Here is a 17,474-nt window from a genome sequence, read left to right on the forward strand (position 1 = left end):
CACCGAGACGGCCCTCATCGCTGCCACCGATGACATCCGAGCCCTGCTCGACAACGGAGAAACAGCGGCCCTCATCCTCCTGGACCTCTCCACGGCATTCAACACCGTCTGCCACCGCACCCTAGTGCAGCGCCTCAGCAACGTCGGAATCCAGGAGAAGGCACTGGAGTGGATCATCTACTTCCTCGTCGGAAGGACACAGAGAGTCCGCCTTCCCCCGTTCAGATCAGAAGCCACCGAAGTCATCTGCAGCGTCCCTCAGGGCTCCTCGCTCAGCCCCACCCTCTTCAATGTCTACATGAGCCCCCTTGCGGCCATCGCACGCCAACACAACCTCAACATCATCTCCTACGCCGACGACACTCAGCTGATCCTCTCCCTCACCAACGACCCCGCCACCGCCAGAGCCAACCTACACGAAGGGATGAAAGACGTAGCCGAGTGGATGACGACCAGCCGCCTGAAACTGAACACAGACAAGAAGGAAGTTCTCATCCTGGGCTCCTCTCCCTCTGCCTGGGACGACTCCTGGTGGCCCCCCGCCCTGGGCAACGCACCCAAACCGACAGACCACGCACGCAACCTGGGCTTCATCTTGGACTCCTCCCTCTCCATGACCAGACAAGTCAGTGCCGTCTCCTCGTCTTGCTTCAATATCCTGCGCATGCTACCAAGATATTCCGGTGGATCCCCACCGAGACCAGGAAGACGGTCACCCAGGCCCTCGTCACCAGCCGTCTGGACTACGGCAACGCCCTCTACGCCGGAACCACCGCCAAGCTCCAGAAGGGACTCCACCGGATTCGGAACGCCTCAGCAAGACTCATCCTCGACATCCCCCGACACAGCCACATCTCCGGACACCTGAGAGACCTGCACTGGCTCCTGGTCAACAAGAGAATCACCTTCCGTCTCCTCACCCACGCACACAAAGCCCTACACAACCAAAGACCAAGATACCTCAACAGCCGCCTCAACTTCTACACTCCCACCCGCCAGCTTCGATCAACCAGCCACGCCCTCGCCGCCGTCCCCCGCATCCGAAGAGCCACAACAGGAGGAAGGTCCTTCTCCTACCTGGCCGCCAAGACTTGGAACTCCCTCCCGACCCACCTCCGCCTGACCCAAGACCACCTCGCCTTCAGGAAGCAGCTCAAGACCTGCCTGTTCGAGCAGTAGCGGACCCCCCCTCCCCAGCGCCTTGAGCTTTGATTGATTGATTGAAGACTCAATCCGAAACTTACTACTATTTTGATTTCACAGACTGCACTTACTACATTCACAGAATATTCACAGAAGTTAGGATTTTGCCAAGACAGACTTAAGACAAAATCCTAACTTTTGTGAATACCAAAAGTAGTAAGTTCATTCTGTGAATGCAAAAGTAGTAAGTGCATTCTGTGAATACCAAATTAGTAGTAAGTTTAGGATTGAGTATTAAGTTCGTTCTGTGAATTGGCCCCATGGAGATGTGATCAGCATCGATCATTATCCTCAATAGATTGTGGACCATTTTTACTAAAGGTTGCAGCTTTCGGTAATTTAGCACTGCATCTGTGGGCCTTTAAATTGGTTAGTTAAGCCTTTGTATTTATTAGAGCATGCATGTAACTCTTACCTCTGCTTCCGGCCAAGACACTATGTCATTGAATCGTTTGTAGCAAGCATTCTTATACTGCACCCATCCGTAATCACAGGAGCCTTGAACACAGAGACACCTTTCATTGGCATTTATTGTTGAAGTTGTTGTCTGCGTGGTCGTGTTCTGACAGTTACCTAGTAATATTCAAAATACAAAGCAGAGAGGGAGGGTCTTACGTTATAGAACAACACTCTTCAACAGTAAACATTTTAAATCAGTAATGGGAAAATATAAAATACCAACGGAAGCCTCTTCCTTAAATCCAAATTATTGTTGCATCATATCCATTTAAAAACAAATTAATCAGCAGTCATCCACACGTCATAATACAAAAAGAAGTTACATGTAATTAAATCTGTTAAAATCGGAACGTTCGCTATCTCCCAAGCATTTCTCCTGGCATTAAAGAATTGGCCATTTGTTCAACAAAGATTTGATGTAATATTCTATTAACGACGTCTCTCTCCACAAACAGAAAACATTGACAAGAACCCTTCATAATTGAACAAGTTTATCATTGAAGGAATTGCTAGACAGGATGTAATCTCTATTCTTTCCTTGCTTTAATGCTTGGGTTGAGTTGCATTGTGTTAGCAGCAATATTATTTCATGTGGTGGATACGCATCCAACCCTAGCAATAATCCACTTTCTTTCTGACAGGCAAATGGTACATTGATGGTGTGAGATTTAGCAATATGTATCTGCTGTCCCAGTTTGCTCATGCAGGAGACAAATCTGTTTAACAAGACTTGTAAGTTCACCCTTGTCCTGAACATCAGGGGCAGTATTATACAGAGTGCCTGGGGGGCCCAATGGGCATTTGTGCCCACTTTGTGTGCCCACAGGTCACTCTGGTATTACAAAAGGGGCTACAGATGCTTATGCATCCCCTTCTGTACCACAGCATATAAAGTGCCATTGCTATCTGCAGGGGCATTCCCTCATTCGCATAGGGGCATGCCTTGCCTCCGCTTCCATGCCGTAATACCGACGTGGGCGCTGAGGCAAAAAAGCCTTCAGGAGGCTCACTGACAGTGCACCTTTTTAAAGGTAAAGCATTGTCACTCTGCCCCCTGATGGCACCCTTCTGGTGGGTGAAGAGGGGTCTCATAGACCCCCCAGACATCCCCTTGCAGGAGGGTGAAATCACTGACTGCACCACCCCCAAAAGGATCTCTAATCCCCTTGGAAGGTGCAGGCGGGTGCCACCTGCACAGTGAAAACATGGTGCGGCTGTAAAGCAGCCGCTCCGTGTTTCGCGTGAAACTGCTTCCCCAGGGCAGCACGAGTTAACACCTGCCCTGGGGGCAGCACATTCACCAAAATGCAGCGCACTTCCCTTCATTGCGCTGGGCGCACCTTTAAAAAGTTGCATCCGGTGCAATGAACGAAAATGTGTTGTTTGCATAATATGGGCCCAGGACACAATCATCATATACCAGAGCAGGGAGTCTACTCGAGCCCACCCTGAGAGTGTCTGTCTCGCCCAGATTCAGCGAGGTCTCCAGATTATTTAGCTATAAACAAAAAGGAAAAGGGCCTGCACCCACCCTTTAACCTCGCTTCATTTTGACGGGGTTGGAACATCCCCATAAGTGCCATACCTAATACAGCCCGCCACATCCTCGTGCATTTGTGCTACAAGTGAACCACAACCTACTTCATTCCCTTGCAAAGCATTTTGTGCAGGCTGATGGATGCCAAAAGAAAATCTATATGGCTCAGTGTTGCTCGGCTATATTACTCTGCTATGGTCCATAGGTCTGGGGTGTGGGGTTATTGTGACACAGCCACTCTTCATGTGAATGAAAACATGTTCAGTGCCTTGTGGGACAAGAATATGCCACACTATGGAGGAAGCTGAAATGCTTTTGGGTGGCACCCTACACCTCATTGGGCAAGGGTGCCCCCTGCTTGTAGCTCCAGATCATTGAATAAATATGTGAGAGCTGCATAGTCACTTGGCTTTGCTGCCTGAATCTACAAGGAGAAGAAGGACTGCCCTGCTGGAACCCTGGTCTGCACCCCAAAGGATTGCAGCCTGAAGGATTGCTCCTGCTGATTAAGGAGTTGACTCCCTGAAAGCAACAGATTATCTGTGCTTCCCTGCACCATCTCCATCAAGAAGTCCCCAGCCTGGGGTGAGTCCAGTGGATTTAAGGATTTGGCCAGATGCATTGTGGGAACTGTAGCAGCAAACTTCCAAGACCATCTCAGAGTTTCTAGACCTTTGGATTTGTGTTTTGAACCCTTTGAACCCTCAAGAGGAACTACAGGCAGATGTTCCTGAAGTTTGGACCATCTTTTGTAAAAAGCTCTATAAGTGGACCGACCCGACGTGGGGTCAAGCCATGGTACGAATCCAGCTTGATGAAGTGCCTTGCTCACCGTCAAGAGAAAATCATTCTGAAAAGTTTCTAAGTGTGAAGGTAAAATTTTGACCAGGGCCTCCTGCTTAGTATATCCAACCAGGGTTCCATTGCAGTTGGATTCATACTTTGACTTTGTCCCGGTTAAGTGCGACCAGATGTCCCAGGTTGACGCTGTATGTTTTTAAGACTTAGAATGTGTTTAATCTTTAAAAATGTATATATCCGGTTCCCTATATTGGATTATTGTCGTTTGGTTTTATTTTGAAGATAAAAACATTTCCTATATTTATAAATTGGTGTGGGATTTTAATTGCGATGTGGCATACTTATTTACTTTATCTGTGTTTTAAAATTAATTACATACCTGTCTCCTGGATTAGGTCTACCTGCTTGCAGCCAGCTGCCAAGGGTTGAGCCAGAGGCTAATGTATTAGAATCTTTACCGGACCTTATACTGTATTGGCGGCCTTATTGCTAGTGATACATGCATACTCACCCTTACTTAAATACAACTCCCACCACACTTCATTTCTTTTTCTTTCACAAGTTATATGTTATTCCTAGGAAAAGGTTTTCACTCCCACTCTTGAGGGTCCACAATGTTAGGTTATGTCAGCCCGCTGTGCACCAACTACTGCTGATCATCCCAATACACCTCTTTAATGGTGTATAAATTCATCTCTGCGGCTGGTAGACTGAGAAAAATGTGGGGAAATAACTGCATATCATACTCTGGGGATAGAAGTGTGTGGGGGCGACCTTGATGGATTACCAGAGAAACGTAATTAAATTGTACCTTTTTGCATATTGTAGTATTTCCAACATTTTTATAAGCATGTTTTAGTGGAAATTTCTTTTAAGTGGTATATTGACACATCTTTGATATTTTAAACATGATACGTGGCTTTGTTATGTCTTTTATGCATATATGGATTTCTATCAACTGAATAATTATGACTGACTGATGCACCGATGAAATGGAACGTTGAAAGGGTCTATGGTAAAAAGATGAATGAGTACAATCACTGACACTACAGAGGATTGAAGGGTGAAAGAAACTCTTCTAGGATGTGTCGAGCAGCACTCACATAAGCTCATGGGAAATATGATTCAAAGTGGGGACAAGGGGTTTTCATTCTTTCAGAATGAGTCTCATGGAGCAGCTGATTTGTAAAATAGAGAAAACATTTCTACAGAGCACCTAAGGCTTCCGGAGCACAAGAGAGGTCGGGGGTGGGGAGGATCTGCGTGAGGTGTTCAGGACAGGATCATGAGTGACAGGTCTCATGACTGGTTTGGTTTAGGAGTGGGCAAAGTTGTGAAATGTTTTCCCTTTTTTTGAACTATTGAAGCTTTTGAGGGTAGGAGCGATCCGGTTCCGAGTGCTTAGAGGGGCTCCCAGGTCTCTTCACTTCCAGCTGAGACCCTAGAAGGGAACAAGGCAGCAGTAGGCACTACAGAAATCTGTCAGGATTGACAACATTATATTATCTGGTCTTGGTGCCTGCCTCCTCTGTTCATGACTGAGGCTGGTAGTTCGATTCGGGCAGTGCTTAATTTGAGCCGGTGGTTGCCGGTGTGAGGAGCCAGCATTCATTTTTGCGTACTGGCACTTATTATCCCACATCACATAACTGCCTGAGAGCAAGGAAGATAAAAATACCCAAATCGGAAAGGCAGAAGGAAGAGCAAGACAAACAAAAGTTATTAAGGGAGAAAACAGGAACCTGCAATGGTGGAATGAAGGGGTAGGGAGTGTCTGGTAGTGCATTAAAAAGGGATGAGGTGGATTGAAGACCATGCAGCCTTGATATTCAGTGCACCAATGCTTAATTGCACTGGCTGCGGGCTTCTGGGCAGAGATTTTTTTTACTAATTAAACAATCAGGCATTAAGCAGTTGAGGGAGGACTTGGCTGTGCAAGCGTAAGAGCATAACTCCGTACTTTTCATGGGTAATGCCGCCATCTTTCTCCATTACATTCACACTGCATGCGGAAGGACAGTGATTGCCAGCCTCCCTCCAACGACATGACATGTGCATGCCTGTGATTGGCCAAGATGAGAGCCTAATTTCCAGCCTGACTGCATGAGCAAACATTGCGTCACTAACCGTCTTCTCCTTGAACAGCGTCTGCATGTAGACACAAAATCCTGCGCACTCAAATTTAATATAACAAGTAGAATACTACTAAATGTAATTTGAAACAGACAAATGTCCAACGTTGATTCCTGGAGTGTGATGTATAGCTCCTTTATTAGATCATCACATCAATGGTAATAAAACCCGTGTCCGTGGACACGGAAGTGTCACTTCCGGGTCCGGGACGCCAGTGCAGCGAGGGTAATTCGACCCCATGAAACAAAATACCACACGTATCCATGTGGTCACTTTCGGAGTAACGCTTACGCTTTATGGCATTGAACTTTTGAACGCGCGTGGAAATTACTGGCGTCTACCACATTGTGAAAAGAAAATATCGGATAGACTTTACCCTATCACCTTCTCATTATATGGTTACCCTGCCGGGTTGGAATTATCACCGGACGTGGGCCCTAATAAATAAGGATCCAGCCATCGAGCCCTGAAGAGTTATAGCATCTGTGATTGTACAGACCTATAACGAAACACGTGTCGGCTGGCTGTAAAATTACCATTGATGTGATGATCTAATAAAGGAGATATACACCACACTCCAGGAATCAACGTTGGACATTTGTCTATTTCAAATTACATTTAGTAGTATTCTACTTGTTATATTAAATTTGAGTGCGCAGGATTTTGTGTTTAAGTCTTAGGTGTGAATCTTTTCACATTTAAATTGAGGGGTTCGTTGGGTCCCCCCTCCCTGCCAGCACCAGTAACTTTGACAACTGTAATATTTACGCTAATACTGTCTGAGCGCCCATACTTCCTGTATACTTAATACCCTCTCTCTGTTGTAAGCGTCTGCATGTAGCTCCACCAATCAAAAGTTAGAAGGGATGAAGAGGTGAGTTAATAAAAATGGGCAGATAAATCCTGGGGCCTGTAAAAAGAGATTAAAGATGTCCCGCATAGATGACTTTCCAGACCCTTTGTTGTAAGATGAATATGTTTGACCACCAACAACCCCACTCTGGAGTTCTTTTCTGTGGTGAGCCAGAACTTGGAATCACTGGTTTGGCAGACGCAGGACTAGCCCTTAATACCTAGGCTCCTAGTGCAGTATACTCCTGCTACAGATAAGACTGGTCAGTTTCATAATGCGAAATGATAGGGCCCCGTCCAGAACGTGATGTATGGCCCCTCAGGTTTTCATACCTCACAGATATAGGTTTTAGGCTGAATGGGGCCCCTCTGAAGGCAGATATGCTCCATCACTGACACCCCACCCCCTCCCACTCCCAATGACACAGTAGAAACACTCCTTCCGGGGCACTAGCAACATCAGACTTCATAGATCACTAGAAGAGACACTCAACCCAAGGGTGGAGGCACCTTTCCTTTCATCAGCGCCCCACAGTCTAACAGATATTAACTGCTTAAATATTGCTGTACCTGAATGATGCAAATAGTTCATTTAACAAATCACTTGATAGAAAATAAGCTACATTTAAAAAATTGTAACAAACCTCCCACTGCCAACAAACTAAGTAGCAGGATAAATGTCATCATGGTTTCTGAAAAGGAAAAATAAAGGAAAGAAATTAGTTATTTGTTATGGTTTTGCTGTACAGCGCAATAAAAACCTAGGGGCTTATTTACAGGACTCTTGCACCACTTTTGCATCATTTTTGACATAGGAAAAGTGACATTCTGGTGGTGGAAGGGTCTTGTAAAGAAGCCCCTAGCACTTAAAAGGTAATGTCATGTTCTGAGCTATTCAGAAAGGTGCCCAGTTCAAAATTGTTTTGCATTATAGGGTAGTTTTGGAAAGGACAAGGACAGGAAACTAGAGTGAGGCCTTTTAGAACCCTGTTCACTATCTTTTTGTGCCTCTGATTTTTAATGACCGTGAGAACAGGGGTAGCTGATACAGTGTCATGGATAGCTAAGGGCAAGGCAGGTGTAGTATGTGCTACCCTTGGCTCCAACTGACAACCATGTTCCTGTGGTGTAAACCTGGGTGCTTAGAGAACAAAAAATATCTTTTAAATGTAGGCACTGCCTCAGCATACGTCTGTGCATGGTCATTTATTACCTCATCAGCAGAATCAGCCCTTAGGGAAGAAAAGACCTATACATGTGAGCTGTGATATTTGGAGCAGGAAAGGCTCAGTTGGACTTTTTTGGGCTGAAGAAAATTCTGTGGGGAAAGCTCATTTTATCCAGCTTCCAGCAAATCGTTCATAAAAGAAAAGCCCCTTTAAGGCTGGGATCAGTGTGAAGAAAACTATAACACATGAGAGGTGTGGAGAGTGACTGCAGGCTAAGCGCTGACCGAAAATATGGATCGAAAGAACAATTGTCAGAGGTGGTTGAAGAGGAGGTATGGTAGCTTGAATGGTAGTAGAAGAGATGTGGTAACTTCAAGTGGTGGTAGAAAAGGTGTGGTAACTTGACGTCGTGATAGAAGAGGAGGTAACTTTGTAAGAGAGTACGATCTGCTTCTTATAGTTACCCCCACTTTTTGCTGATGTTTTACTGTTTTCAACTTAGACTGACTGCGATCCTGCTATCCAGGAGGACCCCAGTCAAGCTGCTTTTACTCTAAATTGATTGCATGTACTTTAGATACACTCCAGTTTGGATACTGGGGTACCCTTATCAGTCCCTAGTATATGGTACACTTTGTACCTAGGGCGTAGGTACCCCATAAGCCTCCCTGGGGCTGTAGCATGTATTGTGCCACCCCTGAGAGACCATTCAAACTGCCACCACAGGTTTGCTACTGCAGTCAGCGTAAGGTGGTGTATGCACCCCTTACTTATATTTAGGTTCACTGTATCTATCCTATATTACTGCACATATAAACCTATCAGTCACCCCTATGGCAGGCCTTATCTATACTGAAGGCAGGGTGCTGGGTTTTATGTAAGAGGGTGCTCCTGCATGAGCAGAGCCCCTCTGCAGCCTTCGGAACCTATTTTCCGGGATTGTTTGTGATGCAGCCAACCATATATATTTAAGTGCATTATAACCTTGCGGTAAATGCTAACGTTAAAACGGCTGCTTGGAAACATGTTGTGTGTCAAACACCTTGGAATCATACCTCCTTACCAGTAACCGGCAGGGGAGGTATGATTCCACCCTTCTAAAGGGACATATGCGACACACAGGTACACCTGGCACCAGCATTCTCAATCTCGGCATCACAAAATGCATGCTGCCAGCCACAGACACGAGTCTGCCCTCCTGCTGCTGAGCCAAGCTCGAGTAGGGGAAGGCTTGACAATAGGTTTCCTGTCACAGGGAGGTGTGACCACCTCCCAGACAGGATTTAGTGTATTGGGGCTGGGTGGGTGCACTCTGAGACTGTTTGAAGTCTGTACTAGGGGCATATTTGGTGTCCCTGTGCATAGCCCAGTTCAAACCCGTTGCAGGAGCCATTTGCTCCTGCTCTGGTGCGTAACTGGACAAAGGACATGGCTGTAAACACTCCTTTGACCTGACCCTCCCATAGGTGGGTCCCCAGAGTTTGTCCCACCCTTTCCTTGGGTATAAAGAAGGAACCCTGACTACAAGACTTTAGATTTTACCTGGACTAAACCCTGCCAGCAGAAACTAAGTACTTCCGCGATTAGCACTGTGCTGGATGACTGTAGAATCTCCCTTGGAGTAAAGGAGTTACTCCCCTGCACTACAGGCACCTTAATCCATCTGAGCGATTTGCATCTAACAGAGCTCCTGAGGACTCCAAAGATTCCTGCAACACAGGAGGTAGGTTCCTGAGTATCCATGAGGTTGATCTGCCCTCTCAGCAATTCTGAGACCAGTATCCCTCGTGGGGACCGTGCAACCCAAACCCCTGTGCACAGTGTACTTTTGCAGCAGTATATGCTTTTTGGCAATCCCTGAGGCTGGTCTTTGAGCTACGTTAAGCCCTTACCCTGAGCAGTAATTGCACTGAAGATTTCTGGCCTACACTCCACAAGTGTTCCTTGGGCTGGTATTTTGTGATTCAGCCCAGTGAACCTTTGCGATCCCTGGTCCGTTGGCCTGTGGGTCTCTGTGAAGGTAACTTTGACTTTTCCTGGGCTTTCCTGGTTGCTCCAGATGTGCCCTGACTCCCCAGAGCTTGAAGAGTCCCCTGGACCTTGCTGGTCCACACCGGGCCAGCTTTCATCTGCCTGCATTGGTTGCATTTGCCAAAGTTTGTTGGTGTTCAATCTGGACAGTGACCCCTCAGCACTCGACATCCTTCATGGGACAGCTCACCTATGGACTTTAGTTGTCTTTGACGTCTCCTGGTCCCCGTGGCTGCAGAGTCAAGCTCCGAGTCATCTCACCTGAAGCACCCGATACTCACAAGGGTGTGGGCCTTAAAACCTTCTATATTTCAAAGGGTTTGCTTGAAGTCCTCTCCGAAGTATCCTTAATCTTTAATTTTCCAACCACGACTTTCCCATAGAGTTGTACGGAGCACGTGCATGTGTTCTCACACTGCACCGGCCCGTGGGTTCCCTGTACCACTACTTTCGGTGGTTCCTTGGGGTCCCAGCAATTCTGCATGCTCTAGGCACACTGTCTAGTTAAGTAATGGTTTTTATTCCACTTTCTTAGTAAATGGTTTGGTCTCCCCCTGGAGCCCACTTGTATTGTGCTATTTACTGTTGTTCTAGTGATTTCATATTGTGTGATTTGTGCTCTAATCTCATAAAGATGTTAGTAGAGAGTGTATAGTAATAAATACATATACCTTATATATCTCTTGTGTGGTTCTCCTTTCATTTGGTTATTCAGAAGGTTCTAATCTGGTAAAACAAGCTGCTTTACATTCCTTCGAGACTTAGCCTGAAGGCTGCACTCCACAGCTACCACTAGGATAGCTTTCTTTAAAGGTTGTCTTTGACCTAATCATCAATAAGGGTCGTTTGGACTCGTGCAATGGTCCCACTTTAATTAGTGGGCAGCAAATACCAGGTCAACTTCTCACAAGGTAGCTTTGTGATTCCAGATACACCAGACTTGGAGGTCGAATCTCTTCCCAATTGGAAATCACACTTATAAAATGGCGAAAAATGACTTGGGGGGGGGGGGGAGGGGGGGTTTACTACCAAGACATGTAAAACCTAAAAGTACATGCCCTGCCTTTAAATACATTGCATCCTGCCATTTGTGGTATCCAGGGCCTACCGCTGAGGTGACTTATATGTATAAAAAGGGATGGCTAGGTCCTGGCAAAAGGATTGTTTTGCCAGGTCGACATAGCAGTGTAAAATGCATATATAGGCTCTGCAATTACAGGCCTAAGTTGTGGTGAAAGGGATACTTACGTGGGTGGCACCATCAGCTGTAGGCCCACTAATAGCATTCAATTTACTGGCCCTGTGTACAACAGGTACCAAATTACAAAAGCCTTATAGGTAAATTAAATATGCCAATTGGGGATGAACCAATATTACTACCTTTAGTGGAGCGAGCACAAGCACTTTAACATTGGTTAGCCGTGGTAAAGTGGTCGGAGTCCTAATACCAGCAAAAACAAGATCAGAAAAATGGACGGAGGCAGGGAAAATGTTGGTTGGGGACAAACCCTAAGGTGGTCAGGTCTAACAGAATTTATGCATGATGGGGCACTCAGTGAGTGAGTAATGCCAATGTTACATCTTCTTATAGGGGTCTCTGAAGCATTTACATTCTGTGTACATATACAACCTCGATAGTCCTTCAAAAGGCTGCTAATCCATCCACCACGACTGCATAACCAATAAGGCTATCCAGAAGAATCCCTATATTAAACATAAATACAACATTTCTCTAGAAAATGCCTGTAATAGACTCACACATCACACACATTAAAGATAAATTCAAGGGAAACAGTATTTGAAAAAATCTGTTTAAGAAGTATTCAAGGTCACCAGGGCAAGACTCTCTGCAGAACAGAGCTGGCTCTATCAGGGGACCCCATGAGAGAGTGGTACCCTGGGCCCTTCTTAACATGCCTCTGGCTGGTTTTATATGTTATAAGAAAGCGCATACATTAGCTAAAAGCATCACATAGACTTTGCATGAGCTGGGCTGCCAGAACTTGCTTTGCCTAAGTGATGTCCATGAAGCGTGAGGATTGCTAATTCTGTATCTGGGCTACTAGGAGAATGCTTCAGAAGGGAGTTTTAAACCTTAGAACTCAAGTGCAAAGTCTTGCAAAGTGACACAAACAGAGCTTAATTTGAGCTGGTGGGTGAGGGTGAGTGCCAAGGGCACTTATGTTTGGGGATGAGCACTTATTTCATCAGATTTTTACTGATAGCAAGAAGGAAAGACATATTGAAGAAAGGAGGAGATAGAAAAAGACGGGCAAAGCATCACAAATGGAGAAAGCAGGAAATTACAAGAGTGGGATAAATGAGCAGGAAGTGTCCGGTTCTGGATTAAGAGGCCGGAGTTGAGTTAAAGACTACGGGGCATATCAACAAGGCAGCTTTAAAAAATTATTGCCGCTTTTGCAGCCGTTTTCGACCGAAAAGCGGCGATAATTTTAACGCCCTAATAGCAAGGACACGCTAACGCGTGAATCCATGCTTCTCCACACTTTTCCTCAACGCCCAGCTTTGCATCTCTAATGAGATACAAAGTGGGCGTTCCTCCCCAGGATAACGGGAGAAATGTCGCTAAGCATCATTTCTCCTATTATCAAGCATCACGCAAAGCAGCATAGTGACAGGAGAAGTAGCAATAACCTCTGTTATCGCTACTTTCCTTACGCCTGCTTTGACACTGACTTAGCCATGATATCCTGTGGAAGGTGGATATCATGGCTAAGTATGTGTTGCCGTATCAGCAAGCTATCTTCTAAAGTTGTGTGATTATTGCTGGATTTCCACTGATAATCACACAGTTAGGCAGCTTGCGATCTGAATTTTATCGCTGTGGAGATAAGTGTTGCTGATAGCATGCTATCTCTGCGATACAATTCAGAGTTGGGTGGCGATAATTATCCTAGCACTTAGTGCGCTTAGCGATAATTATCGCCCCTCTTGATGATATGCCCCTACACAGATTTGAATTACGGCGTGCAGACATCTAATAACATCAGCTGCGGTCTTCTGAGCTCAGCTTTGGGCACCGGCACTGGATGAAAAGCAATGCAAAGTCATGGAAGGGCATTTACTTTCCAGTACAAAAGGTATTTTGCAATTGAAACATGCTTTTTTCTCAGCACAAACAGCAATTTGCACCTGTTTTCAGCCCAATGGATTTTTTGGGGCAGAACTTGGGTGGATATGACAAGTCCCCAAACCTTTTTACAGAGCCTTGTTCTGCAAAGTTAGGCAGCCCAGGTGTTTGTGCCATAAACTAATGCCTTTTTGAAGCAGGAGCTAACCAGGAGAAATGTTGTCATTTTGTGAAATATTCCACTCATTGCAGTTGTGCTACACTGCACAGCACACATAAAATGTGTGGAATGTTTCAGAAATTGTCTATGCATAAGATGTTGTACTGGAAGGGTAAGCTGCCTCTACAGATCCTATGCAGGAGAGCAGATATACACCTCTGCACTGAAAGGGTGTGCGTGGCATAAGGCCGCCTTTATAGTCGCCACCACAGGATATGACAGCAGCAGCAGATCATCGTCTTAATAAATATGGCTCTGAGCTGCCCCCACCCTCTTGCACCATGCATAGCACCAACGTTGGTTACTGTGCTGCATTGTACTAAACAATAATGACTCAACCCCCAGGTGTTGGTTAGGGCTGAGCTGGTTGGAGCTATGGAGATGGTGGGTAGGTTGGGATTTTAATGTTAGGAGCATGAAAGCTGGTTCCCGAAGACTGAGGATATTACAGTGTATGTACACGCTGAGATATATGCCTCTGACACACCATGTAATTGATGATCTGAGTGGAAGGAGGGCTCACATCTAGAAACAGGGCTTCAGCGTAGAAATCAAATCTCTGCTTGTTCTTTGACAAAAATCTGAAATGGACTCCTCTAGGCTTGAGCTTGTGTTCGAGTACATTATGATTTTTTAGAATTCAAAGAGGGATTCAAGAATACTCCTATGAAGCTATGAGTTTTGCTGATTTCCATGGGCACTTCTGGAAACCATTCTAAATTCTAATCTACCACCTTGGAAAAGAAAATGTATAACTGTTAGAAGTGTAAAACGAGCAGGACTACTTTATTAAGGTATATTTAGGCTCTAAAACCTTTATCTTTCTTATTTGGTGGTATCCTTGTTCTTGTTGTATCATTCTCCAAATACCTAATGTTGTCCTTCGAATAATGGATAATGGTAACTCGTGTCTTCTTATTCTGCTTAATCTCTCAGCGGCTTTTGGTACCGTCAACTGAACATCTCACCCTGAAAGATCTCCTGGGATTCATAGGAACTGTAATTCATTGGTTTGTAACCCACCTGGTAAACCAAAAGCTCGTGAAGATGGACCCCGCGCTGCAGCTGTCCCTCAAAGGACTTAGGTTATGGCTGGCAGGCTTTCTGTCGCATTTGCAACAGAGTGGTTTTCCATTATTACAGACATTCAGGGCTGGCATCTATGTTGATGAGGCTTCCTAAAGCAATCCTGAGTTGATTCAATGGTGATGAGCTTGGAGAGAGTGGTGTACAATGCGCTGTCGTAGAGTCTGACACGCACCCATTTTAAATCATCCACATTATCACCAGTCACTCCTCTTTCCTCACCCCCATTCCTAACTGCTTATCCAGCATTTCTCATCCATGACTCCAGAAGCATCATTCCTCGTGCAACATTCCCCAGCCCTGAGCCCTCACTCATCATTCCTAATGCCTCATCCCCAGCACGGATCTCTCATTCATCATTGCTAAGTCCTTATGCCACCTGATCTCTCACTCATCTCTCCTCCTCCATCTCTCCCTATCCCTTCAGTTCAAATCTATTTATTTCCAAATAATCCTTTTTGCAACCAAACATGACAGTCTTTTTTGTCTTACAAAGGAGGCCATTCCTGAAACACTGGTGAACATTTGCTAAAGTTTGCGTAGATACATGACAATTTCAACGTCACGTTCTTTACAATGATGGAGTCTCCTTACTGAAGCAGAGCAGAAGGCCTGGACAAAAACACATCCCAAAATGCACCTCGACAAGACACAACAAGCAGTTTTTTGGGCCCCGGAGTAGAAAAAGAATGGGTTTTGTGAAATGGTTGTTAGCCCTGGTTCTGTTTAAAAGTCATACATGCAGACACACAGCCTGATGGCCCCACTCCCACAAAGACGACAGACTTACCTCACAGAGCTGCCTGTGTAGGGCTGACTTCAGAAGAGCTCAGCAACCTTTTGGCCTCATAGCTCCCACTGCCCTCTTATATTTGCAGTCCTGGGCACTACCTAGAATGACTTCCTCCTTCATGAATTGCTCAATCCCCTGCTCCTTAACCGAAACATAAATGCAATCACTGTTCATTTTGTATAAACAATGGCAGGTGTGCCGCCTAATTGCAGTCAGGTGAGGTAAGGCGGATTCCAGAGCTTATAAACTGGAGGTTTAAGTGACTGTTGTTTTGCACTTTCTGGATTATAAAATGCCTTCCATTCTATAGAACGTAAACTGTGACCGTTCAAATGCCACTTCTCGTCCTTACTTCCTCTTGTGAAGACTGTAAGCTTTCTCCATGTTGAAGAGAATTTTCAATTAAGATTTTCCTAAATTGACACTTCCTTGATGTGTCTCACAATGAAACTGTTATGTAGGCATTGACGTATGTACAAAAAGAAACATTGGCTTGCGTGAGAATGGATATTAGAGCTACTCTAAGACAGAGCAAGGTTTTTATAAACAACCATCATTAAATGTCATTTCTTTTGGAAGTGATATTTCCTGGCATTTGACTACTGGTATCCTGTGCCACTACCAACTGTTTAAAAAGGTCACACTCTTGCCCAAGCCCTGGCACCTGCTTCAGCTAAACGCCTTCAAGATCACTAGTTTCATTTCCTTATGTCAACCAAACTCTTGGCCTGCTGCGGCTAATGCGAAGAAATCTCCCAGCTGTGTTTAACCTCAGAGCCTGGTTTTCCTATAGTGGGTAAAAAACAATGTATTTATTTTATATGAAAAGTTTTTATAAAGCGTGAACATGACCCGGATGGGTATCAGAGTGCTGTACGAAGGAAAGGAAGCAAGGGGATGTAAAAAACATGAGCACAACACCAGGGAACTTAAAAAAAAAAAAGAGCAAGCAACAATATATCTCGTGGGACATGTGAGGTATGAGGATAAGCAGCAGGTCATATGGAGCACCTGGAAGACACAAAATAAAACATTGAACAAATGTAACAACTCATCTTGTGTAACGTGTAAATAACCAGAAGAGCAGTCTAAAGAGCACATGGAGAGACAAAGATGAAAACTTAGGTATATAAGAATGTCAACAGGAAATAAAAGTTAGTGAAGCTGGCTTCAGGCCTATTGCTGTAGATGGTCATCCATGAGTAACCATATGACTTGTTTTTTGAATGAGGAGGTAGAGGGGTTAGATTCTAAATTCTTGGTGCAAAACCAGGGAATGTGCGGTTGTAGTTTAATTTTTTTAATTTTGGGGTTTCAGCTATAGGGAGTTGGAGCTCTTAGGGTCCGATTCGAACCTGATAGTTCAAGACTTTTTGCCGGGTAGACGGGGTTATTGTAGTGAATAGCTTTGTGCGTCAAGCAAGCAATCTTGAAACTGATCCTTGCTTTGATAGACAATCAGTTTAGTTGAATTAGGTCAGATGTGATATGGTCATGTTTTCTGGAACCAGTGATGAGTCTGGCTGCAAAGTTCAGAGTGGTCCTTAGAGGTGCCAAACTAGCTTTAGGTAACCCAGCCAGGGTCACCATTCAATACTCCAAGTGTGAGATAACTAGGGATTGGACTGCAGACTTAATGTCATCAGAGAGCAAGAATAGCTTGACTTTCCTACGAAGCGCAACTTCTTAAAAAATAGAATTGAATTGGCGGACAACTCTACCAAAGAACTCTTTGTTATATACAAAGAACTTACCTCATTGAAGAGAACTATAGCCCCTGATCCTCACTCTATGGATATGTGTGAAGCTATTGCTGACTTCTTTGTGCAGAAAGTGGACAACATATACAAAACCTTTCCAGATATACCGGTAAAACCCCTTAGGGACACCTCTACTAACAGGGAGAGGATTAACAACGGATGCCTTAATCAGTTTGTAGTGCCTAACACTACGGAGTTGTTGAATATCATACGCAGCATTAAATCTGGCTCCCCTAAGGATGTGGCTCGCCCCAATGTCCTCAGGAATCAAGTCGAGCTTCTGGCGACTCATATAGGTCATATGGCAAAACAGTCTTTTATAACATGCCACATACCCCA

The 17,474-nt window shown here is 44.9% G+C and overlaps 1 protein-coding gene across 2 annotated transcripts in view; it reads right to left on the reverse strand.

Annotated features, from left to right (window-relative positions):
• The window catches only part of LOC147734889 (alpha-N-acetylgalactosamine-specific lectin-like), a 123,782-nt gene extending 108,326 nt beyond the window's left edge, over nt 1–15,456 (reverse strand). The window contains exons 1-3 of one of the 2 annotated variants that reach the window (XR_015307609.1): nt 15,373–15,413; nt 7,630–7,677; nt 1,619–1,776 (exon numbers count right to left, since the gene is read on the reverse strand). Coding sequence is in view for 1 of the 2 variants with exons in the window: in XM_086953667.1 (XP_086809793.1) it covers nt 1,619–1,776; nt 7,630–7,672 (201 nt within the window). In the remaining variant the exon portion in view is untranslated. Of the gene's footprint in view, nt 1–1,618; nt 1,777–7,629; nt 7,678–15,372 lie in introns of both variants that reach the window. The other variant, XM_086953667.1, reaches the window with a different exon arrangement.
• Nucleotides 15,457–17,474: the final 2,018 nt, after the last annotated feature.

This window comes from Lissotriton vulgaris, chromosome 1_2 (genome assembly GCF_964263255.1).
Source record: "Lissotriton vulgaris chromosome 1_2, aLisVul1.2, whole genome shotgun sequence".
Taxonomy (NCBI): Eukaryota; Metazoa; Chordata; class Amphibia; order Caudata; family Salamandridae; genus Lissotriton; species Lissotriton vulgaris.